Consider the following 27115-nt stretch of genomic DNA (forward strand, 5'->3'; position numbering starts at 1 on the left):
GACTGCTGTCTCTCAGCCAATGGGCTGACTGAGAACGTGTGAACGGCAGTTAATACAGAAACCGATGGCCTTTCCCCTGCTTGTCAACACTCAAACAGAGATGGGAAAGACTGACTGATCATGCAGTGACGTACTTAAGCCTCAGCCTTTGGTGATTGGGCTGTGTAGTACATTGGATCAGGACTAGTGACGTTTTCATTTTATAAAATTCAAGCTAAGTGAAAACAATGGGAACCCCAGTTTGGTGAAACCAAGCTTGAAGAAGCTGTCAAAACCAAAGCTGACTTCAACTTGAAAACCTACATAGCCTCAAAGGCATGAAATCATATTATAGTTCTATTTTTAGATCAGACAAAGATATGCAACAAAGCTTCACCAGCAGTAAGACATCCTGCTATCCCCAGTGTATATATTGTCAATAAAATTACTGATAAAAATGTTTGTTAATATTTGTTTTGAAATTTGTCAACTCAAACAATGATGAGATGAAAAAATGCAACATGGCATTAAGCAATTTATATATATATTGATATATATATATTGATTACAATCAAAATCTGCTCATCTAAAAAATTTGATAAAGAAATCACATTTACATGACATTTGAAATCTTCAGATTATTATTTGCTTTTGGTATCCAAACGTAAACAGGAATGCACACAAAACTTATTGGAGAAACAAGGAAGAACGGCAGTAAAAGTGTTCACATGCATAGTGGAATCTGGGTAATGGACAAAAGTTAAGGTCTGCAGATCGGTTTATGCTTAAACCACTTTATTACCAAACCCCGATAAAGGAAAACCATTTAAGGGATTTACATGAAATTGTTAGTTTATTAAGCATAATCAATGTCATGCATGTAAACATGCTCATTGACTAAATTTCAGATACAAAAACTATAACTAAAACAAAAACTCTCAACATTAAAACTGGTTATGCCAACCTATCTCAGTCCAGAAGCAAGCTTGTCTTAAGTTATTTAATTTTGCTTGATGCCCTCCCTCCATTGACTTGCCCCCACCTGCAGCCCCCTCTGCCCCCCCTCAAGACGTGCACCTGCTCAGTCAGAGCTCTACCAGCATCAAGGTGAGTTGGGTGGCCCCACCAGCCGCTAGTCGCCATGGCGCTATTGTGCGCTACACTGTCAGCTACCGGGCGGTGAACATTGAGGACTCCGAGCGCCATGAGGTGACAGGCATCGGAGCAGATGCCTCCAGCTATGTGCTGGAGGGACTGGAGAAGTGGACGGAGTATCAGGTGTGGGTGAGAGCGCACACCGATGTGGGCCCTGGCCCAGAGAGTGCAGCTGTGCGTATCCGTACCAACGAGGATGGTAGGTCTGAATTATCCTATATGGACCACTAATACTTCTGGGCTTTCACTCACCATGTCTGCTGTCTTTACTCTTCCCTTTTCTCATGTATCTGCTCTGACAAATCTGTTTAATTTGTTTTAAACGTGATTAACATTTATTTATACTGTATTTAGGGTTCTCAACAGTATCATCCTCTTCCCAAAAACTTTGCTGTAGTGTGTTAAGCAAATGGTTTGTTTAGATTATGTTTGTGAATATCCAAGTGTGTCAATAATATATTATCATGTTTGTATAATTGGTATAAATGGGAGAGACTCCAAATATATAGACCTGAAAGCTGTGTCTTTTCATTCATTCATAATTAAGAGTAACTAATTATGTTGTGAGAAAAGCAGTATCAGAGAGATATCCTTTTGAAGCTCCATAAAATCAGTGGTCCACATTGAGGAACTACGGTTCATAGACATAGACATTCATCTTATCATTGAACAATGGTCTAATTGTTCTACACTTTTATCAAACAACAGCCACAGCTTTCCTGGAGATCCAGCTGTCAGCTAGGACCCTAGACATGCAGTCACAGACATTAGCCCGAAAGCATTGACTTACTCTTACTCAATGTCTGTCCTTCTTCACCTGTGCTCTCATCATTATTATACACTGAATTTTATGCATCTCCACAAGTTTCAGCACTCTTTTGTCACAGGTGAAGTGCAGTGTTTTTTACAACTGGGCTATAACAATTGTGAATTGAGGGCGTTTCACCGTATATTTCGGAATATAAATAGTTTTTTTTTCCCATAATCTTAAAGGTAGATGTAGCCTTAAGTCACTTATTTACATATTTTTTCCGTAATTAAATGTCACCCAAAGAATTATGCTGCACGCCAAAGCACACATACTTACACAAAAACATATTGAAACATCAGTCATAGAGACGGTAGTAAAATCTAATGTAGCATATACAGAGTATTTTTCCTTTGCAAAGTACTTTATGCAACCACTTACAAATAGTCTGTCCATCATAACATTATTGTGCTGTGAAAATCTTGAGTGAATTTTTTTTTTCAAAAGGGAAAGTTATAGTTAACAATAACTTTAAAACCTTTAAAGACAGATGTTAATCAATGGTATATGCCAGTGGTCAATAAAAAATCCTGAAGAGAAACATACACCAAACAGAGAATCATGGCAAACAAAGCGCATCAAAAGAGCTCTGCAGTGACCAGAGCTCGGACGGCCACTCCCATGATGCAGCAGAGTCTGTCTCCCTATACATTTTCAAATTACTTATGTAGAGTATTTGTATATATCTGAATATTTAGCAAAAAACGTAAAATATATGATTTCTTGAATTATAATCAACAACTTAAAATCAAATGTTTTACATATTTCCATCCATGTTTTTAAATAATTTATCCCTTTCGCAATACAAATTCGGATTTGTAGTCCATTCACTAATTAATGTTAAGTACACAGTCTTGTACCTTTTGTCTTTTCATCTGATTTTCAAATATTTTTTGCTGTAATGTTGTGATTTACCACAGAGCTGGTTGGCTTGATTCATGCCTAAGAACTCTTTTATGAAGGATTTAATGAAATCCCTATGGAAGAAACGAAAGGGAAAACACTTCCAGAATCAAGGCATCTGAAAATGTGGACAGGCACTGTTATGCTCTATAAAGTTTGACATTATCATGTTGCCAAGCTAACAGTGTGATACTCTCAGCAAAAAAATACACAGCATACACACACATATTGGGCAACATAATCCATTTTTAATCACATTGACCTATTTTTTTTTTTACTGATACTTTTCACTATTAAATGGATTGCATTCTTTTCCATGAAGGATACGTGCAATTCTGCCTCATTTGAATAATTTGACTAAAACAATTTATCATAGGAGGAAGTATAATTAAGTTGCCTACCTTTTGAAACATGTCTGAAACACACCTATGAGCTTAAAATACTCCCTTACGTAGGCAGCTCACTATGTTTTGGATCCGAGCACCCGTGTGTTTTTGATCAGATTTGTTAAGGTTTAGGCTGAGGAAATAGCCTGATTTAGCATAGGAGAGCATATTTGCTCAAGACCAGATGTGCACTCTGCATGGTCCTTTACCAGACAACATGCGCTTTGTCTCTAAATAACAGGATTTGCTCTGCTCCCCAGCTTCTCTTGCACGCATATGCAATCACCCTTAACACCCTCCCAACTGCAGTTATCTTTGTCCACTTACAATCTCTTGTTCACTCACTGACCATTTCATCAGTTGTTTTCACTTTTTCAATTATTATGAATAATCATCTTTCTCAAAATACTTTGGCTTTGCCCAGCTGGATAAATGTTCCATAATCAACAAATATCGAGAGCCAGAGACACCTCAAACAAACAACAACTTATTAGGATTATTAGAGTGTTTTAGCCTGCAGGCTTTCATAAAGCCGGAAGTTTAAATGCAGTTGTTCCTCTTTAGTGCCGGGAGCCCCACCTCGGAAAGTCGAAGTGGAGGCTGTGAACTCCACAGCTATTCGTGTGACATGGAAGCCGCCTCTGTCTGGGAAGCAGCACGGCCAGATTCGGGGATACCAGGTCATCTACTCCCGTTTGGAGAACGGAGAGCCACGCGGGCATCCAAATATTATGGATGTCGCTCTTCCAGAAGCACAGGTACTGTCAGCTACTTTATCACTCCACAATAATTCACTGTTTGGGCACTGAAGTGGATGCCAGTGTTATGGCTTTTTGCTCACAAGTACTCTTTGACTCTGTCCCAAATCCCATTGAGCTTCCTTGCTGTCTTCTAAGGCAGCATTCTAACCAGAACAGAACCTCATAAGTGATTGATTTTAAGCTCTGTACATGTATGTAGTTGGTAGTGAAATAGTCTTTTCCTTATTTGCTCAAACTGTTTTTTTCGATACTTATCAGTGTTAAAATATTTTTAAACTTCTACTTCATTTGCCATCTTGGATGAAAATTTATACCAGGTTTTTCACATTGCATTCCTAGATTCCATTATCCATGAAGGATACATGCAATGCAGCCTTAGATTTTGGCTTATATTAATAATTTAGAAAGCAGCATACTTTTGCTGTCTGTTATTTTAAACATCCTTCATGTCTGAAGCCTTTCTATGATGCTTAAAAATGCTTTCTAGGTAGGCAGCTCACTAGGATTTGGAACAGATCCAATTTCTTTCAGAATACAGTCCACACGGATTTTACATAAACAGCATATTCTCACTTTTCCTAATAATTCAGTCTTATGCTAAAGTTTTTATATATTTCATTGATGCACACCATTGTTGGCCTTTGCAAAATCCAGATCTTTTTATATCTTAACATTAATGCACATGCACTGCCTTGTTACTATTTTTTGTTTCATGTTGCATTAATATAAGGAGATTTAAAGCTTGAAGAAATGTGGGTGCACTGAGATGGAAGAAAGATAGTAATCCTTAGGAGGGATTAAGATTTTAGTAGAAGTAGACACTTTTGTGGGAAAAGAGAGAATCAGACTGGAGGCATATAAATGCTTCTCTTCTTGAATTGTTAGCTGAGAAATAACATGCATAGACCCCTGTTCTCCCTTGCATTCCCTTCAAACAAGTTTATCATTTACCTGTGTAAGCATTCCTCTCCACTGAGCTTAAAGATAGATTGTTACAAGAGACATTTATGTACCATTGTGGACTTTTAATGGTTTTTAGTAAATGGACGGGTGATCAGGGGCTTTATGGTTCATTAAGAAGATTATTCCTCATTTGCATAAGTACATACCCAAGTGAAGGAGTGCCTGAGAAATGAAAATGTAACACCTTGAGCATTGGTTGCCAAATCCACCCCCTGCAACAGACAATTTTTCTGCACTGCTTGTAATTCCTGCCAATATTATACTACGTAAAACCCATGCTTAGAGCATGAAGCTTTCTTCATGACCGGGGTACAGTTTGTAGCGCAATTGATGTTTTATGTCTGTCCGGAGCCTCTAATCAATAACACCTCCACAATCCTAAACTAGTAAAAAAAAAATTATGTCACAAGGTCAGCAGTTCTGAATGTTTTTGGCACCATACAAGACATAATTGTTGTTAGTTTTTGGATTTTTCTTTTTATCTTTTTTCCACTAGTGACAGAAAAACAAAGACCGGTTTTGTTTACTGTACCTGTAAGGTGAACTCATGTTGACCTGCCAGCTCTCAGAACACAAGTACACCTGAGCTTGTCTCTCCTTCACTGGCAAACAACATTCTCATTTTCCTCCATGACATCTGAAGTGAAGTTGAGTCATTTACAGCGAAGTGTGCGTCGTTTTTCCCAGAACATGACTCGTTCGCTGTCAATGTCTTGGAAAATAAATTACAAATTGGAAACTTGAAAGTAAAAACCTTGCAAGACTTGTTGAAACGAATTAGTAGATATCAAATTGTTCTGACACAGTGATTCCTACAAGCCAATTTTTCACCTTGTGTCTCTGTTCTGTCAGACATTAAGGGTGCATCATAAGAAAATCTTAGATTACATTTATATTTACATTTCTCTTCACTCTCCTCTGTCTGTCTCTCTCTCACTCTCTGAAAAAGAGAGAATACTCTTATGTTCCTCTCGGAGATGTAATTGGCCAGGGAAAGTTGGGAATGAAGAAGAGAGAAAACATGTCGGAGAAGTGATGAAAATCCATTGTGTATTGTATAACACTAATGGTTTGGCTGGTGGTGGCAGAGTTGAATTGATAAATGGCTCTTAGTACTTTTTGTAGATACAAAAAGACCCTGATTTCTCAAGACATCCATTTTTGTTCTACTGTGGGTTGCCAGTTGTTCCTTTTTTTGTAATTAACAGTTTTTATTGATTCAAAGAAAATAATACAACATATACACACCAAATCAATATTTAACTTTTAACCATTAATATCCCTCTCCAAACACCAGCCCCACCCTACCTCAAAACCCCCCCTGTGGTCACATAAAATAATACACGCATACAAACAATACAAAAAATATATATATAATAAACATGCATAATTGAATTAAATGTCTCTCTCCTCATCCCTTCCCCTAGAGTCCCCCCAAAACCAGCAAATACCTACTCCTCTTTCTGAAAAACAAGTCCCCCAGCCCCAGCCTTCCATCTATCATCTTCTCAAAAGCCGCCACCCTCCCCATCTCCGCACACACCTCCGGAATTGGAGTCGCTCCATCTGACCTCCAACCCCTTAAAATAATTTGTCTGCCAATCATCACACTACTCAGAACCCACATTTTTATATATTTGTCCCCCGAATTTATAACTTCCCCATCGCCCAAAATACAAAGTCTGGGGCAAAGTAAAATTTGAGTGCCCAGAATGTCACACAAATAATTCTGAACCTTTAACCAAAAATCTTGGATCTTAACACATCCCCCAAAAAACATTGGTTGTGTCTCCAAATTCTGATTGGCATTGCATGCAGGTGGGTGTGACTTTAAGACCAAGCCTATATAATCTAGAGGGGGTCCAATAAAATCTTTGTAAAATCTTAAATTTCATAAGGCAAACTCTAGATGTAGACTTTACATTTTTCAGAATCTTAGTCCACACTCCATCTTCCAATACAAAGTTCAAATCTTTCTCCCTTAATCTCTTAATAGAAGTTAAAGTTGTGCTTGAGTCAGCAGGGAGAAATACACTGATGCCTCCCAAAAACAATACAGAGCATGTGGCGCAGCTGTAAATATATATAAAACTGAGATCTGGTAATCCCAAAATGATGACCCAAATTCTCAAAAGATCTCAAAACTCCACTCTCATACAGGTCGCAGAGTGTAGCAACCCCCCTCACAATCCACTATGACTAACAGAAAGGGGACTTGTTGATACATAATTTTGGGTTCAGTCATATGCTTGAGGCAACATTTAGATAAATGTCTGAATTGAATACTCTGGCCACTCTTGTCAAAATCATGTGCAAATGTGAGATAACGGGCTGTGACTGAACTTATCCGGTTAGTTTGACAGAAATGCTTTGTAATGGCAAAATAGGGGCAAGGACTTCCCGTTCAAAAGAAAACATGGGAGGGGCTCTTTCAGGTGGAAGTGACCAATGAGCCAAATGCCTGAGACCGAATGCATAATAATAAATACAAATCTTGGGTAGGCCTAGCCCACCTTTGTCATTCGGCCTATGTAATTTGTTGAAATGTAGTCTGGAAAGTTTACCATTCCAAATGAAGGATTTTGCTATGTTATCAAATTGCTTGAAATACGAGGGTGTCATCTATAGGGAGTGACTATAGCAGGTAGTTGAATTTTGGAATACAGTTCATTTTAATGACATTAACCTTCCCATTCATCGATAAATGTAATGAAGCCCATCTGTCCACATCGCTTGAAATTCAAAATGAACTCTAAATCAGTCAAATTTGCCCAGCTGGAAGGCTGTTACTGGACAGTACGCTATCAAAGCCAAAGCTTCTGATTTAGACCAATTGAATTTGTATCCTGAGAGCTTGGAAAAGGAATTAATAATTCTGTGGAGGCAAGGCATAGATCTAGAAGGGTCAGAGACAAATAATAAAATATCATCTGCTTAAAGCAAAAGATTATGCGCCTTACGTCCCGCAACCACCCCTGGAAAATTATCCTCCTTACTTAGCTGCTAATGATTCTATTTAATCAATTTGTTTGTACCGCTGCTACAGGGTGTCTATAAAGTAAATTCCATCCAATAAAAGTACTCCCGAAAAACATTCATTTTCAAAATCTTTAAAAGATAATCCCATTCTACCATATCCAACACCTTTTCGGCATCAAATGAGATGGCAGCGACCGGAGACTTATAATTCGCTACTGACTACATGATATTGACCTATATGTATAAGAGATGTCATAACTTTACTTAACTGATTAGCCAAATTTTTTACATCTAGCTGGGTCAGGGAAATTGGATGGTAACTTTTACACTTGCTTGGATCTTTGTCCTTTTTAAGAATCAAACTAATCCGGGCTTGTGTCATGGTTGGCGGAAGCTTTCCATTCTTTAATGATTCTGTATAAACTTCTAACAAAAGTGGAGCCAATTCCGTAGCATAAGATCTGAAAAATTCAGCGGCAAAACCATCTGGCCTTGGAGCCTAGCATGTAGGTTAGGCTTTAATTACCTTGTCAATCTCCTACCAAGGTTATCTCAGAATCAAGAGAGTTTTTTTGCTCAGTCGTCAATTTAGGAAGTTCTAATGATTCCACAAAGGTTCTAATATCCTCATCAGTAGACGAAGACTTGGAACTATAAAGATCAAGATAGAATTCTTTAAAGGCATTATTAATATTAATGGCCAAGGTAAAAATTTCACCACCAGCAGATATCACTGAGAGAATGGTATAAAATAGACTCTCTCTTTTATATATCTAGCCAAAAGCTTCCCTGCTTTTTTCCCAGACTCAAAATATGAATGTCTTGCCCTGAATAACCAAAACTCCACTTTCCACGACAAAATCATTTTATATCAGTATTTCAGTTGTCAATTCTCTGAGGCCATCAGATGACATTCGGTGCTTCAGCTTTGCCTCGGCACTTTTAATATTCCATTCCAATTCCACGAGTTCTCGTGCTTTAGATTTTTTGATGAATGAGGCATACTGTATGATCCGACCCCTAAGAACCGCCTTTAGCGCCTCCCAAGCCACGCCCACAGAGGTTACTGAGGACCAGTTGGTCTCCATATATAAATTGATTTCAGCCTTTAACATTTGTTGGAAATCAGGGTTTTGCAAAAGGGATACGTTAAAGTGCCAGCTATTTTATCTTTTTTCTCCATATGTTGCAACACCTCTAAACTCACCAGGGTGTGATCTGAGACTAACATGTTTCCAATTGAGCAATCAACAGATGAAATTAGTGATTTAGATAAATCTAAAAAAAAAATCTATTCTAGAATAAATATTTTGAACTGATGAAAAAAAAAATTATAATCCCTACCAGATGGGTTTATAAGTCTCCAAATATCTGTAAGCCCAAGATTTTTACACATCCTGTGAAGTGTCACTGTTGCTCTAGGGGGCTTACACACTTTTGCTTCACTGTCATCAAGCACTGAGTCCATCAATAGATTAAAGTCTCCTCCCAATATTATCATTAGGGTGCCAGCGGCTTGCAGCATCCTTTCAAGATCTATGAAAAAGCATTCTAATCCAAATCAGCATTAGGTGCGTTTATATTAGTCAAAATCAACCTTAGTCCCTGAATTTCTTCTAAAACAATAATGACCCTTCCTAATTTATCTTTACTCTGTTTAAGACATTTTAATTGTAGATATTTATTTATCAGTATAATGACTCCCCTACTCTTACTCGATCCAGCATTAAAGAAAACCTGTCCACCCCATATCTTACCAAATTTTTCAGCTTCCTGCAGGGAAAGATGTGTTTCTTGAAGAAACACTAGATCATATTTCGTATGCTTAAGAAAATAAATAACCTTCCTTCTTTTTATAGGGTGCCCCAACCCATTCACATTCCATGTGGAGAGAGACAACCTACTCATATTAACATTTGACATATTGATATGAGTGCAGCAAATGACGTAATCATTCTAATGTTCCTTAAAAATAATCTACAAAAACTCCAGCCAACAGGAGGCATAAGCACAAAGATCGAACAGATCCCGGACCTCGGATGATCAAGAGCCAAACTCACTTGGAGGCCACGCAAGAAAAAAAAATACACCATGACTTGCTCAGACCATCAACTTTATAAAAGACGTCCTGTACATGAGCATGTAGATATTTTACAGTCATCCATAGTGTCCATTCTCAATCTGGCCGGGAACTTCAGTGTAAAAATTATCTTCCATCAATGCAAAAGTTTCTTTATGGAAGTGTCATTCCACAAAACAAACTCCAGCCTCTAGGCGGAGCCAATGCAAAAAGAAACAAAATTGGCGCCTAGCTTCCTCAGACAATCGAGTCACTGAACATTGAGTCAGTCCACTAATATAAGAAACATCAAATGGCTTACTCACTCCAATGTATTTTTGAAGGAGAGTGCCAGATTTTTTGAAAAATTCCAGTTTTACCAAAAAGTGTCTGTTTTGGACACGGGCGGATTAGCGGATAATTCCCTTTCCGATGATATTTATAGTCGATCGATTCTCAACATCTGCTACTCTTGTGACCAACTCAGATAATTTTGTTTCCATCGGCGTAATCGATCAACGTATTACAGCGAGATCCTCCAAGTCAGCAGAAAACTTTGTCAGCATCACCGAGATGTTGGACAGTTGACGCTGAATTTCTTCTCCCGACGTGCCTTCCAAATCGAGTCCCCGGCCCGCCATAGGCCTCAGCTTGAACATGTAAGTGTCTTTTAATGTCACCAGAGTCTGAGGATTTTGACTTCTTTGCCATGTTTACCTCAAAGAGCAAGTATGTAAATGGGTGTATCAAATCTCACCAGATTATAACATGAAATTAATTCAAAACTAGCAATGTGCGCAGAACTGTTGCTCACACGTCTGCTCCTCGCATGGTGTCACATGTCTCCCAGTTATTCATTTTTAATAAGAACTTATTTCCCTACCATCTTCAGAGACACCCTGTTCATTGGTTGATGATCTCTGATCATTGGTTTCTACATTAAGGGTACTGAACTAACATTTACCTTAATGGCTAAGCACCCAATTAACATCAACACTAGAAGTTACCAAATGACAAGCTACATACACTACACAAAATCTCCCCACAATTTTATGACATTGTGATTTTTCCATGTGCACATCATTCAGAGTTGTTAAACCATATGTGATTAAAAAGTCTCTGGTTTTGTTTTTGTCCAATTCTATTTTTCCTATGTATTCCTATCCATTATTTCACTCTATTATTTCACGACCACAAAACACCTTTGCTTTCTCAAATTTTTCATACAGTGAGAGAGATAGAGTTAACTTTAGTGGTTGACAGCAAAGAGTAACTAGCTTGACTAGGGTTGCATTTATACAGCCCATCTCTATAACTTGCTGAAAAATTTGGTTGTGACTCTTGAACATTCAAGGTAGTCACTTTGAATATAGAATGTGGTGATCACCCTCTTTTCCTAACCAAAATGTGGATGAACATAACCATATTTAGCACTCCAAAACTGGACTGACAGCCCTATTTTGCTGCTGTGTGAACATAGCCAAGCTGAAACCAACATTTATCTCATTCAAAGCAATGATGGAAAGCCTTAGAATTCTCTCCTTCAGCTGGCTGACTGGTTTCAGCTGGGAAACCAGTGAGTGCCTGCTTGTGAGTGGGTGGGTTAAAAAAAAATCTTTTCAAACAAGGGCAGACTGGGAACCCACACACCGCCCTCATTTTAGTTCTAAATTTAACCAAGAGACTGAGTTAACAGATCCATTCCACTGTGCCGTTAGCGCTGAGCAAGTGGCCATTGGAGAAGCCTGTCAACATTCCATGAAGCATCTCCAATTAATGGCGTGAGAGTCGACTTCAATTAAAGCTTCACTCTCTTCCACTGTTTGCTTAGTATCCTGTTGCATTAGTTGTTGGTGTGGGAGAAAAAAAATGGTGGAGGAAATAACAGTTGTAGTGATTGGAGGGATGGGTGATGTGGCTTAGTGTCTGAGCTGGTAACCAAAAAGTTGCGGTTTGGACCCAATGAGCAGTCATTCACAATCTACCACCATTGTGTCTTTTAGCAATGGACTGAGGGAATATTCACACTGACAGAAATGAAACAAAAAAAAAAAAAATATTTAGAAAAATAAAAATAGGGCTGGGAATCGATGAAAAAAAATTAGCTAATTAAGCACACAATTTAATGTGATTAATCGCAATTTAATCCAAAAAAATCCCCCAAGCTTGTAATCATTAATATTTAAACATAGAATCACCTAATTAAATTAATCAACACAAAGAAAGTATATTTTAAATAAAAATTTTAATGACATCTTGTTAATTATAAACAGACTCTCCTCAGAACTACAGAGTAGTCATTCCCATCAAATATATTACATGCAGCAAGTTGGATATTAAAACCATCAAGGTTATCAAAAAGACTTGGAACTTAAGACAATAAACCAAAAGAAAGGCAATTTCTTAATATTCAACAACAATATCAAAAACAAAATGTTAAAGTGCAAGTTGAAATTTAAAACCATGTTGAAACACACAAGGGCACACACACACACACACACACACATAGAGAGAACACAGACAACAGATAGAGGGGGATAAATCACACACACACAGAGAAGACTGAGAGCAATAGAGCACCCACACACACATTATACACACACCGATAGAGAGAACACACACATAAGTCATAGGAAGAGAGGAGAAACACACACACATTGAGAGAACACAGACAACAAATAAAGGAGGATAAAACACACGCACACACACAGAAGACTGAGAGCAATAGAGCACCCACACAAACATAATACACACACAGATAGAGAGAACATACACATAAGACATAGAAAGAGAGGAGAAACACACAAGACAGAGAACAATATAGCACCCACCCACACACACACACACACACACACATAATAAACACGCAAGATACAGGAAGAGAGAAAACACACACAGGTAGAGAGATAGACTAACCTGCAAGGTTCAAGTTGTTCCTCCTGCTTTTGCAGTTTAGCAAGCTCCTGTGCGGTCAACATGGCAATTTTGCGACATTTGGCCAGAACACTGTCGAATCCACAGTCGTGACTGTTCTTTGCACAATGTGCACCTTGCAGGGCAGGTGTTCAAATGGTAGTAGTCTCACGGCTGCTGTCATCTTCAGAGCACTGTCCATCCCAAGTGTTGTTAACTTTTGCTCTACTTTCCAGACTTCCAAAGAATGTTCAGCGCATGCCTCCGCAAAGTGGCGCTCTGTGGTTTGACTCACAGTAAGTTCAAATGAACGCAATCGCCACTCTTCATCTTTGAAGTGTGCTGTGATGCCCAAGTAGTTCTCCATCATGCCAGGATGACTTTGCTCAGCACACGCACAATAGACGCAACAACAGGAAGTCATTAAAACGTAGGCTTTAGTGTTTGTGATTGAGGCAATAAAAAAGTGCTACGTCACTTGAATTATTTTTTTTAATGCGTTAATCATTTCAAATTGATCGCAAAGATTAACGTGTTAATCCCCCAGCCCTAAAAAAAAAATGAAAAGAAACGCTTCAGCCAGCCTAAGGTGGTATGTTGGTTTAAAATGTTCCCCCAACCAGGCCAAGCTTGGGATTTACTTATCGGCTAGCTGGTGCCCAAGACCCCTCTAAAATCATCAAACCAGACCAGCTCTAATCATCTTGGCTGGGCTGGAAGACCAGTTATCCCTAGGCAGATTTTGTCAAAGTGCCAAACTCTCATTGAAAATTAATGACCTCTGGTTGCTTTTTTTTTTACTGCAAATAGCTGTCTGTTTCAACATCAGTTTAACCTTTGGTTGCTCCAGATTGACTCTACCCTTAATAAAGATGTATTGTAAGTCACTTTGGATTTAAGCGTCTATTAAATACAGTACCGCCGCTCCCCATATGCATTTTACACAGTCTGCTTAGGGCACCAACTCATTAGGGGGCACCATCTTACACTAGGGGGGCACCAGAAACTCTTCCATCTGTCGTTACTCGCACGTTATATGTTATTTAATGATGATAACAGTCGCGGAACACAGGTGATCATCTCGCGCTTCCCCAAAACGATCGGTACCCTCCACCCACACCCACCCCCTCCCGGGTCCAATGATCACATAGCTCTGTGTAGGACATCAATTTGACTAAAAACTAAATGTAAATGTATGATAAAATACAGCACCAGCAGGAATCACTCTGGCCTTGGTGGCTTAATTCCAGATCAGGAAGAGAGAGGAGAACCCTTTATTTCCCCTGATTAATATCAGTACTTTCTTCCTCTATCATCTCTTGTTCTCCAACAGGTTCTATCTTACAAACTCAGACTTGCATTACTATTTTAATATCATGTCTGTAAATTGCTGCATTTGGCTTCAGATGGAGATTCCTATCAGTTCTGGCCTAATTTTTTGTGCTCTCTGAAGTGTATTAATAAGCTAGGCTAATTTATTCATCTGGTATTCAAGGAGAATGATTCTGAGGAGATACATTTTTTGAAAGGAAAGAACTGTACATTTAACAGTTTAAAAGGCTAACGTGCCATGTTGAAAAAAATAACCCATTAAGCAAGCAGATAAGCGGCAAAATGTCTCATTAACTTGAGCTTAAAGAGGTTGTTTGTGTTTATTTAAGCAAACGCTTTGAGTGTGTGTTTGTCGGTGTGATGTAGTGGCTTTTGATGAAGCGTTAAACCCTGTTCATGGCTGATGAACTGGAACACTTGGCATTATGTAGCTTGACATTAGCTTGCCATTGCATACAGTATGTTAAAGATGAACATAGAGTAGACTGTGGCAGTGGTGGTGGCTTTGTCATACATTTGAAATGACTCAGTACCAGAGAGACTCAGGGCCAAGAGTCTAAATAGCTCCGCCACATTTGCTTGTGTTACTTCACGGCAAAGACCTGCATGTTAATCACTAATTATCCTCAATCCAACTCAACCAAGGTGCTATCTGTGCTTAAATAGCATAATTTTCATTCTTTTCAGTGCAAACATGCCTCCTTTGTATGTAAATTAGGCTCATTATAGATTGCACCTTATTCACATAGTGCTTTCTGAAGGCAGTAAACAGAATTTTTGTCAAATAAAAACAGATGTTTGTGTACATTTTCTTTTGATAATGGTAGAATAATAAATCAAACGATGGTTGCATGATGAAGAGCAGCATTATAACCTGGCACATAGAATTCAAGCGCACTTTCAACATTTTAAGAGCCAATTCTGGTGTCTGGATCTCTGTGGCAGATGCTATACAGTTCCAGTAAAGTATGGTTTGTGGTTGTTTGCTGTATGCTCCACAGCCTAGCACTCAGAACAGACTGGCAAGGTGGGGGAATTGCGTTTTCCCCCTTCAGCAACCTCATACTGCTTGATTTCTTGCCTTCATTTGTTTTCCATTGCTATAAGCTGTTATATATGTGCTTATTGTGTACGTAAGGTTAAGTGCATGTAGGGATCTATGCTGCCGCCCTGTGTGCGATTAATAGGATAGTTAAAAGGAGCGGTTTATAGGGAGTCTATTGAATAGGAAATTAATGCACTGATAGAGCGATGACTAAATGATTGAAGTAGAACTCTTATGTGCAGACCTGAAGGGTTAGAAGCACACTCTGGCCTATTATCTCTGATCAATGTTTTAGCATCTCTGCTTTTTACCTCACTTATCAGTATGACTTTAGCTCCACGCTTTGAATCCAGTGACTGTCAGTTGGGCTTCTAGGCAGCTGTGCCCAGAGTAAAGTCATTATTACTGGACTTTGTAGGCAGGCATGCCCTGGGCACACCTGGTAGGCGTTCCACTGCTGTCAGAGGCTTTTAAAACAGTCCATAAGACTCCTACCCATTAGCAGCCAGTAGGTTTGCAGCAGGCTAACAAGGTGTAGCACATGCTGCCATGTGTAATTCTATAGGATCAGTCGCACAAGGTCTGTGCGTGGGAAGCGGTGTGGCTTGCTAAGGGAAACAGACTGAAATATTGCCCTCCATCTCTTGTGTTAATGATACTGTTATGCAATACACACAGATCTACAACATATAGAACAGTAGCTCCATCATGAGAAGCAATTATAGGACATGTTTGCAGAATGATCTAATATAGAAAATTACAGTGCATACTGATATTGTGACGTGCTTCACTGCACTTTGCAGATTCTGAGCTTGAAAGGAACAATTTCACTTCCTTTTGTTCCTGAAGAGGAATGTCAACTGTTGGCTCCATGATGGCTTTGTCAACAAGCGTGCAGCTGCATCTCCATAATGCAGCTCAATTGTGACATCATTGCAGATCGCACATATGATCTACTGACAATGATTGCGTTGTGGGGTTAATATTGTAATACATTGTTGATGATAGAAAAGAGTACCGGTATGTATTTTGTTGCGTGGGAGAGCATTTCAAAATAAGAGTCCTCAGTGAATATCTGACTTGTATATATTTAAAAGTCCAGCGTTATGTACCAAGTTTGTTTTTTTTTTTTTTGGTTGTCATTGGTATTTTGGTAGAACTATAAACTGCATCTGGGATTTCAGACAATTTGGAACCATACATGATACATGTGTAACCAGGCAGTGCATCTGTGTTAAAATGTTTTTGTTTTTGCATGCATGGTACAATATTTCTGTCTGTATCTTATGTTGGGGGACACTTGTTTTTTTTTTTTTTATGAATGCAGCCCAGGTAAGTGTCTACGAATTGCAATTTTTGCTGAGACTAAAAATGTAATGCACCAGTTGCAAATGGTACAATGCTTGTAACCTCTTTTTCCCACAGAGCGACAGACTTAAGCACCTTTCCTTTGTTTGAAATATTCAACTGCTCCTTTTTCTACTGTGTAGAAATACTGTATAAAATATTGTTATATTTTCTCTCCTGCATCCTTCTCCTCCATCTCTGTAACTGAGCTACATTGCTGCATGTTACTGTTAACATTGTATGTTCATCTGTAGATGAGAGAAAAAAGGTGGCAATGCTTTTTTCTCACCAGTAGTGCCATCTCTGATTCATTTTCCCCCTCTCATCTGTCATGTGTTTTCCATCAGTGGAAAATTGAAGAGTCCACGGAATATGTGAGTAACTCATGTGTGAGAGGGTGGTTTGCAGCATTGGGCCTGTGGGAATGCTCTGCGTTTGTGTGTGTGCCTGTTCGTCTATAGCTTTTTCTTCTCTCACTTGGCTTTTCTTAAATTGGAACTAACATTTTCCATTGTTATTCCATGTAAGGTGGGATTAAGAGTTTGATTGAACTCCTGTCCATTTGATGTGAATTTGGACAAAGCAGCTTGTAGAAAAAGGGGGAAAATGGGAAAGGGACGCAATCAGAATGAAAGCTTATCTTTGGTCACCTTTTGAGTATTTTTGCAAACCTATTCCAAACTGCATTTCTTACACAGAGAACAGAACAGAATAAATTGCAGCATTTTCAGCATTTTACTGAAGGTCACTCACTAATGCACTGTATTTACTAATGGTAATGATGCAGCATGCTCTAAAGGTCTGGCCCCTGAGTGCACATTTCACTGACAGTGTAATGACTGCACTAATGACTTTTAGCATAGCAAGTACCCGTTATTCAACCACACACACACATAAAATATGAACAAATGAATCTTCTCTTTTAGAGCAATATTGCTGAATATCCTACAAAAAGCCGGTAAGTTTAGCATTTCCAAAATGCTTAACCCCCACTCATGCCGAGTTAGACAAGCACATGCAAAGGAGAATCCTTGACTAGAGAGATTGAAGAGCCATGTATGGAAAATGAGATGAGGTGCAGACTAATTCCAGTTATTAATAACCGTGCCGGAGGCCCCACCCAAAATAAACCAAGACCCACCCAGAATATTAGATATTATTCTTTGACTTCCAATATATATTTATAAAATAGTTTACAAAAATGCATAAATTCTGATTTCTGAAAGTATGAAATAACTGTTTGAATGTGCCGCTTCTCTGTTGTTAACGAAAATTAATTTCCTGGCTACACCCTTGATTAATGATGGAAGCTGTAGCTGATGTTCTTGACATCAAGCGATGTGATAAAACACCAAGGTTCAATAATTAATTACTATTAATCTATTAATATTAATAATAACAACATGTTCATTCCACCAAGTAAAATGAAATATTGATCTGAGATAAAATTATGCAAGAAAAAGGCGATGAAGCACTCAATGTTCCTGGCAAAAGTAAGATTAAGAAATAGTTTAAATAAATAATATTACCTCATATATACAAAAATAATGGCAATTGCGGTTTAGTATGCATCAAAGCAATAATGCTAGTTTATCTTGAGACTAATAAGATCAAGCTGTATATTTAATTCCCCTAAATTTATTCAGGTAGTTGTATTTTTAGTTGCATGCTTTTTATGCTTTTTTTATTATTATGTAATTAGATTTTTTGCAAGTGTCAATTAATATTTAAACAACATGTAAAAGTTACAACCTACTTGGCCCTGTGTTGATGACTGAAGTGGGTGGGGGATGGAAAGCTCTGAATGTAGTTGCATACTTTCACCAGAGGGACTGGGTCAGGTTTTTGCATGCTGTAGTGTTGAAAACCAGTGAAGCCTGGATGGAAAGAGAAAGCTGCAGATAACACTTTGCTTTCAACACCTCCTGTCTTTGTGTGAGTGTGTTGTACCCGATCATGCCTGTGTGTGTCTCATTGAGCCCACTGCTGTTTGGGACCTGGCTTGCATTACCATAGTAAATCCTCTTACTGATGAGATTTGAAGCTTTAAAAAAGCTCAAGAAATGGCCGCACTTCAGTTACCGGTGTCGTTTTTCCTCACAGTAAAGCCTGACCCCGTCTCTCAGTGCACCCATCTCTGTGCCAGCAGACTAGCAGCCACTCTCTGGAGCCCTGTAGTTAGAGACCGCACCTGATCTACTGCCACAGAGTGCTGGCACCTGCCTGAAACATATTTAAAGTGGGCCAATCTGCTGCTCTGTCCAAATCTCTCAATGTCTCTCTCCCATGATTCAGGGCTGACTTTCTGGTATCCTGTCAGCATGCAGTAATCGGAAACTGGATTTCTGAAATGTGGAATTCACTCATTTCTGATTAACTGTTAAAGAGATTCACACATGACCTGCTGACCTTGAGCGGAGGCTTAATGGCTTTGCTTTGGGTACTAGTTAGGTGTTTGGGTTGAACTTGTTTGTGTGCTAATCCAGTTCAGCCACTAATGTATCATCTTGTTTAGGTTCTATCTATAAATAGTAATGGATTCTATCAAACACATTGCCATCTAGATTAACAACTTTCTTAATGTAACACCCATATCTAAAAAATGAAAGAAAAAAAATGCACAAAACATCTGTATTCTCACAAAACTATCCTCCAAACTCTTTATTAAAGAGATACAAAATAGACAGGCTTCATCATGCCATTTTTAGAACTTCTCTTTTCATCAAAGGTGAAAAACTCTATTAATTTTTTTCACCTCAGGTTCTATTCAGAGGTAGCAGCAACACTTAATGGAATCCTCCTGCTTTTTCACTGATGACATTGATTATGGCTTGACAGCAGAGTGTCTCACTGGTGTCAGCGAGTGACATCTGTGCTCCTCTGTGTTATTTATTCTAGCAATCAGCCATCTTGAAGGTTGGCGTAAGCTGCCAGCTCACTAATGATGTGTGACTGTGTGCAGTGTATAGAGGAAATACATACCCATTAACCCCACAGATGCTTCACCAATAATCTCACATTGTTCCATTAGCAAGAGAAGCCAAAGAGAATCAAATTTAGTCTGAACATGGTACGAAGTCCCAAATGTCTAGGTTACTATTGTAATCTCCGTTCCCTGGTGGAGGGAACAAGACGTTGTGTCAAGTGAAGCGACACTAGGGGACTTTCTTGAATGCCTCGGTTACCTCTGAACTTGAGAAAAGGTCAATGAGAATGTGGCAGACAGAAATTGCATGTCCCTCCCCCGGACATATAAAAAGAAGGAATTGTGCATCTGTTCATTCAGGCTTTGCACTACGGAGCCGAGTATAAGGTTCGGCCATTGCAGTGGCTCGGTTCAGCGTCGTGGCCGGGGGGACACAACGTCTCATTCCTTCTATCAGGGAACGGAGGTTACAACAGTAACCTAGATGTTCCCCGTCTGTCGCTCACTTCGACGTTGTGTCGAGTGAAGCGACACTAGGGGGTCCCTATTCAATTACGCCATGCGCTGAACCATGAATTTGAGCTGCTGACGCAGGGGCGGGCAGGCAGTTGTGTGCCAAAGCAACAGGCTGAGTCAGACTGCACGTACCCTTCCCCAACGCCCCATAAAAATCGGCATAAACTTTTTAGGTTCCCGGCATCCCGGGGGACAAAGCAACATGCTAAGCATGGGAGCAGGCCGCGCCAGCTGCACCTTTTCTCTCTCTATGTTTCTTGCATAGAGTTACAGCAGCTGGGGCCATTTTAACGCTATCGCACACATCGGGGAAGGCATTCTTTTCCAACTCATATTCTTTCAGAGGGAAAAGACCCTGCGTAGACCACCACCTGCCCAGGCTGGGGGGAGGTAAAGTGTGGCAAAATACATCACATGTGTATACAGGCCACATGTAGAAATGGCATGGTGGTAGATCCTACCTGCTGCAAGGGAGGAGTTGCTACAAACACGGCGACCGGGGGGCAGCGGGGACTGCCCAAGCGAGACGCGGGTCCGCCAATAGGGAGACCGTACCGTGGAAAATGCACACAGGGGGATTAATCCACAAGGACCCATCCTGTAGAGCTCCTATTCCAGTACAGAGTAATTTTAGTACCCAAAGTGGGTCTGGTTGGGGAATTCCTCCGTGAATTCGCTGACCAGAGGGCTAGGGAGGAAGAACATCCCGGAGCGCAAATTTAGTGGACTCTCCTGGGTGATACCTCAGTGGAGGGGAAAGGTGCTATGTGCCGGAACACCCGGTCAGACGTTCCGCATTCCCGAGTTCTACGTTCTCGGACCTGAGAGAACACGGGACGAGACCGACTCTCACAAGGATACCACACTTGTGCCCACGAGGATACCACACTTCTCGTCAAGTGTGCTCAAACCCGCAAGCGGGCGGGGTGCGATAGGCCAAAGCAATGGCGTCAACGATCCAGTGGTTGAAAGGTGAGGGGTCCGTGTCTGGGATGCCGGGACTGCCGTGAGAACGGCATTTGTGGGCCAGATGATCCAGGAAATGAGGAAATCGCTCTTCTGTTGAGAATGTTGGTACCGCAGCGGTACACGGATGTGGAAAAGGAAATAACTTCAAACATGGATTCTCCTCCCGGCCCTACACCATGGGACAGATTGGTCTGCTTACCAGCTCCGGAGTAAACGTCTCGTTCCCTGGATCATCCGTCTCAGGCACGTTGGGAGTCTTCTGGGTCCTCGAGGATGTTCGAGAGACAAGGGGCGTGTGCTTCCTGCTGGGTGCTCTACGCTGGGGCTGAGAGCTGGGACTAGATTGAGGCGGAGCTGCCTGCCATTTGGAAGCCGCAGGGGGACGCCTTCAGCAAGCAGATGGAGCATGACCCGCGCTAGAAATGGTAGTAGGGCATGATGTGGGAAATGGCCTCTATTTCTTCACCGTCAGAAAACTGCTTTGTGAAGTCGTCAACAGTGTTGCTGAATAGGCCAAACTGGGAAACGGGGGTGTTGAGAAAGCGGGCTTTGTCTACCTCTTGCATCTTGACCAGGTTCAGCCATAAGTGACGCTCCTAGACCACAAGTTTGGCCATCGCCTGCCCGAGTGTCCGCGCTGAGACCTTCCTGGCCCGGAGGGAGAGAAATCGACCACATCCAGGAACTACATAGGGGCGGAAGGGCATCTTTACAAAGACGTGTCCTGAAAAGGATGTTCAACGCCAGCTGTGTGTTTGCTATTTTAGAGAAATAAACTCTTTTAGAAAATACTCTCTTTTAGAAGCACTGTCTAAGCGCCCAGGGGCAAAGCTGCACTGCCGTGCAGAGATGGAGAAATCCGCTGATATGCACCATAGATCCAACAGCAGACGCTCTACAGAGGTGAGTGGAACAGTAGTGATCTCAGCTCGCTGATCGCACCACCACTCTGTTCCGAAGAAGAAATCTGAATGAACAGATGCACGATGCCCTCCTTTTTATACCCGTATGTCCGGGGGAGGGACATGCAAATTCTGTCTGCCAAATTCTCATTGGGCTTTTCTCAAGTTCAGAGGTAATCGAGGCCTTCACACTTGACACAACGTCGAAGTGAGCGACAGACGGGGAACTTTTGTTTTGATGTGTCATCAAGGATGACCGAGAATGATCATTGTTTTTGTTATTTTATATACTTTAACTCTATATTGTTTATCTGTTCTATAGTACTTACAATAAAGCTTTAACTTAGATTGTATCATGCTATGTGGTAAAGAATTAAACTGTATTTATTAGTAAGGCATAATGTACCTTTAGCCAGTCATAATTGCAAAATAAATCCCAACACAGTGGGGTCTTGTTATTACACTAAAGGGGTTTATTTTGTGGTAATCATGACCAGCTAACAGTTCCAATCTCTATGGACTCTGTTTGGAAGTCAGTGCAAGGTATAGAGCTAGTACAGTTGCTTGATGTTAAACACATTGCTGATAACAAAATAAAAATGTCTTCCCCTAGTGAATTAATCACTGAATTGTTTCTACTCTCCTGCTTAGTTATGCTTCTGTTCTCTGGGAACGCAAGCCGTTCCCTTGTAGAATATAATTTTTTTATAAAAAGAACACTATTTAAGATGAAGAAAATGAGAAACGAAAATGCAATCACTTCTCCAATAAAAAGTCATTTTGTGTGATTAAAGTAATGAATAAACGCTCAAACTTAAAAGGTCATTTCATTTGTATCCAATCATTTATATTTTATCCCATGATCTCCCTCTTTAGGTCTTTTGCAGGAGAGGAAACCAAACCAAGCTATCTTTATTTAAAAAGAGAACAATTTGAAAAAGTGGGCACATTTTGGGAGTAGTAATTTAAATAAAACGTTAAACCTCAAGTATGGAAGAAAGGCTGTTAATTCATGCTAGTATGGCTAATGGGATGCTTTTAAAATGCTTAATTTTAAAACTTAATTTACATGAGGATGTTTATGGAGGAGGAACATAGAGTTTAAGTCAGAAGTTTACTTACACCTTAGCCAAATACATTTAAACTAATTTTTACACAATTCCTGACAGTCCCTGTCTTAGGTCAGTTAGGATCACTAATTTATTTTATGAATGTAAAATGTTTAATAATAGGATTTTATTATTATTTATTACTATAAATAAATATAATTATTTATTTCAGCTTTTATTTCTTTTATCACATTCCCAGTGGGTCAGAAGTTTACATACACTTTTGCGACCAAGCTTTAACTTCCTTGCTAATGTCTTGAAATGTTGCTTCAATATTTCCACAAAATGTTCCTTCCTCATGATGCCATCTATTTTTTGAAGTCCACCAGTCCCTCCTGCAACAAAGCACCCCCACAACATGATGCTGCCACCCCTGTGCTTCAAATTTGGGATGATGTTCTTTGGCTTGCAAGCCTCGCCCTTTTTTCTCCAAACATAACGATGGTCATTATGGCTAAACAGTTACATTTTTGTTTCATCAGACCAGTGGAAATTTCTCCAGAAAGTAAGCTCTTTGTCCCCATGTGCACTTGCAAACTGTAGTCTGGCTTTTTTATGGCAGTTTTGGAGCAGTGGTTTCTTCCTTGCTAAGCAGCCTTTCAGGTTATGTTGATATAGGACTAGTTTTACTGTGGATATAGATACTTGTAAACCGGTTTCCTTCTGCATCTTCACAGTGTCCTTTGCTGTTGTTCTGGGATTTTTTTGCACTTTTCACACCAAACTACGTTAATCTCTAGGAGAAGAATCTCCTTCCTGAGCGGTATGATGGCTGTGTGGACCCATGGTGTTTACACTTGCGTACTATTGTTTGTACAGATGAACGTGGTACCTTCAGGCATTTGGAAATTGCTCCCAAGGATGAACCAGACTTTTGGAGGTCCAATTTTTTTTTTCTGATGCCTTGGTTGATTTCTTTAGATTTCCCCATAATGTCAAGCAAAGAGGCACTGAGTTTGAAGCAAGGCCTTAAAGCACATCCACAGGTACACCTCCAATTTGACTCCAATTAGCCTATCAGAATCTAATTTGCTAATTGCCTAAAGGCTTGACATCCTTTTCTGTAATTTTCCAAGCTGCTGAAAGGCACAGTTAACTTAGTTTATATAAACTTCTGACCTACTTCTACCTGAATTGTGATATAGTCAATTAAAATTGAAACAATCTGTCTGTAAACAATTTTTGGAAAAACTATTTATGTCATGCACAAAGTAGATGTCCTAAACGACTTGCCAAAATTATAGTTTGGTTTCTTACCATGAGAGGCTACAATCACAAGTTTGTTAGGCTTTTCAGTGTGGTGTGTGCAGATACACTAAGAAGAGGTTACCTGTCTAACTATAGGCTTTGCAAACATTATTCCCCAGAAGACATTTCTTTTGTAAAACTAGTTTGACATTCATATGGCTTATTCATTTTGAAAGAGGAATGAATACCAGTGGATTAAAAAAAAACACAGTTTTATTATTTTAATTTTGATAAATGCATTAATTCAGAATCAGTAGAGCAGATTAATTGTTTCAGACACTCCTTAATGCTAGTCATTTAAAGTGTTATATCTTAACCCTAATTAAGACTGTGTTTGTGTGTGCTTTGTTTTAAACTTCTTACATTTTTTTTCTTTTGTTTGTGTTGAGTTTTGTTCAGATACTCGCATTGTTTGCTTTTTGATGTGTCAGGTGTCAGTGTTCTGCTATACACTAGTTAGGCTAATTAATGTACCTATCCCTTCTGAAAAGACCACCTTAGACAATTCCATGCTGGTTTAAGTAGGTTAGTGCTGGTTTGAGTAGTTTAGTGCTGGTTTGGTGCTGGTGGAGCAGCATTTTTGTTCACCAGAAAAGCACTTCATCAGAACTTTCAAAGGAAGCTGGTTGACCTTGCTGGTCGCCCTTGCTGGTCAAGCTTGTTAAGCAGCTTGGTGGGAACACCAGCATCCTAAACACTACATATTCTGGTGATTAGTAATGCTGGTCTGGTCTTTTCATCAGGGATTACCTGGTGCTAATGCTTGTAAAGTGATTATTGAAGGACAGCTCTCAGATGCAGAAATGCAACTTTTCAAGAGGACCTTTGAAACCCTATTCCAAAACTGCTGAAAAGTTTCCTGGGAAAAAAATGTTGTTTATCCAAGGAATCAAACCAACTCAAATATGGAAAAAGGAAAAAAAGATAGCTTGCCAGCTGCCAGCTATAATATTTTTGGCTAAGTTTCTGTGTCCTTGTAAAACTGGTGTAGTAAGAACATTGACACAAATGGTTCTGCTGTTTTGGTTCTTCTCAGTTTGGCTTGGAAGAGCTCCTTGTGGAAGGAGCTTTTCAAAGCTTTCTGAAGTTCAAGTTTCCAGCACTAGATAAACATTGAATCTGCATTGTGAAACGAAAAGTGTTCCATGTGGGTGTAAATCAGGGAGAGTGGAAATGGTGAGTGTGATTTGTTGAAGTGTACATTATTTGTTCAGTTTATGCTGGTGAGATGGCACAAGGGCATCTCTAGTCTTTACATCTTAGGGATCATGCTGTTTCCATTAAACAGGAGGCCATTATCGCCGGACTTCATTCCGAGACCTCTTACTCAGTTACTGTGGCAGCGTATACAACCAAGGGGGATGGAGCACGCAGCAAAGCCAAAGTCATCACAACCACTGGAGCAGGTATTTACTCATCCTAGCAAGCAACATGAAATAAAAAATGTCCCTATTTACTTTCTTAATACGTGTTCCTGAGCTTACAGAAAGCAACAGTCTGGTTCTGGAAGTAGAAATTGCATTCATTTCTTGCCATAGGTGAATTGATATTTAACGGTAGCTCTTAAACCTTTAAAGTCAGACGGTGAGCTTAGAGGTTGTTCATTGGTGATGTATGCTTCTACTGAAGCCACCAGTCCGAATTATTTCTAATTCATTTAAAAAAAAATCGTGTTTAATAGCAGAATTCCTGGTGAAGAAGTACCTTATCCATGATACTGAAGAGAAAGGTCTACCACTTAGAGAGTCGTGTCAAAAAAGCTCTGCAGCGACCACCCACTCCTTTGACACATAGCGAATGAAGCAATCGAGACTACACCCTCTCCCTCCACTCTCAAACTATTTATATACTGAATATGATATATATATCTGTATATGGTAATATTTTGCTGAGAAGCTAAAAATATATTGTTTATATACAGTGGATATAAAGTCTACACACTGATGTTAAAGAATGGGACAAAGACAAATCATGTCAGAACGTTTTCCACCTTTAATGTGACCTATAACGTGAACAATTCAATTGAAAAACAAACTGAAACCTTTTGAGGGGGAAAAATAAAAAAACTCACAATAACCTGGTTGCATAAGTGTGCACGTCCTTAAACTAATACTTTCTTGAAGCACCTTTTGATTTTATTACAGCACTCAGTCTTTTTGGGTAGGAGTCTATTAGCATGGCACATCTTGACGTGGCAATATTTGCCCACTCTTCTTTGCAAAAGCACTCCAAATCTGTCAGATTGTGAGGACATCTCCTGTACACAGCCCTCTTCAGATCACCCCACAGATGTTCAATTGGATTCAGGTCTGGGCTCTGGCTGGGCCATTCCAAAACATTAATCTTCTTCTGGTGAAGCCATGCTTTTGTGGTTTTGGTTGTGTGCTTTGGGTCGTTGTCGTGCTGAAAGGTGAACTTCCTCTTCATCTTCATCTTTCTAATGGATGCCTGAAGGTTTTGTGCCCAAATTGCCTGGTATTTGGAATTGTTCATAATTCCCTTCATCCTGACTAAGGCCCCGGTTCCAGCTGAAGAAAAACAGCCCCAAAGCATGATGCTGCCACCACCATGCTTCACTGTGTGGGTATGGTGTTCTTTGGGTGATGTGCAGTGTTGTTTTTGCGCCAAACATACCTTTTGGAATTATGGCCAAAAAGTTCAACCTTGGTTTCATCAGACCATAACACATGTTCCCACGTGCTTTTGGGAGACTTGATGTTTGTTTTTGCAAACTTCAGCCGGGCTTGCATGTTTTTCTTTGTAAGAAAAGGCTTCCGTCTTGCCACCCTACCCTATAGCCCATTCATATGAAGAA

At 39.7% G+C, this 27115-nt stretch overlaps 1 protein-coding gene across 5 annotated transcripts in view; it reads left to right on the forward strand.

Moving 5' to 3' along the window:
* LOC127644694 (receptor-type tyrosine-protein phosphatase F-like) overlaps positions 1-27115 on the forward strand; it is a 279674-nt gene that overhangs the window by 191034 nt on the left and 61525 nt on the right. For 2 of the 5 annotated variants that reach the window (XM_052128010.1, XM_052128009.1), the window contains exons 11-14: positions 1028-1333; positions 3796-3989; positions 16978-17004; positions 25589-25706. In XM_052128010.1, the coding sequence (XP_051983970.1) occupies positions 1028-1333; positions 3796-3989; positions 16978-17004; positions 25589-25706 (645 nt within the window). The remainder of the gene's footprint in view (positions 1-1027; positions 1334-3795; positions 3990-16977; positions 17005-25588; positions 25707-27115) is intronic. The other 3 variants (XM_052128011.1, XM_052128012.1, XM_052128013.1) reach the window with 3 other exon arrangements.

Source organism: Xyrauchen texanus, chromosome 6, assembly GCF_025860055.1.
Source record: "Xyrauchen texanus isolate HMW12.3.18 chromosome 6, RBS_HiC_50CHRs, whole genome shotgun sequence".
Classification (NCBI taxonomy): domain Eukaryota; kingdom Metazoa; phylum Chordata; class Actinopteri; order Cypriniformes; family Catostomidae; genus Xyrauchen; species Xyrauchen texanus.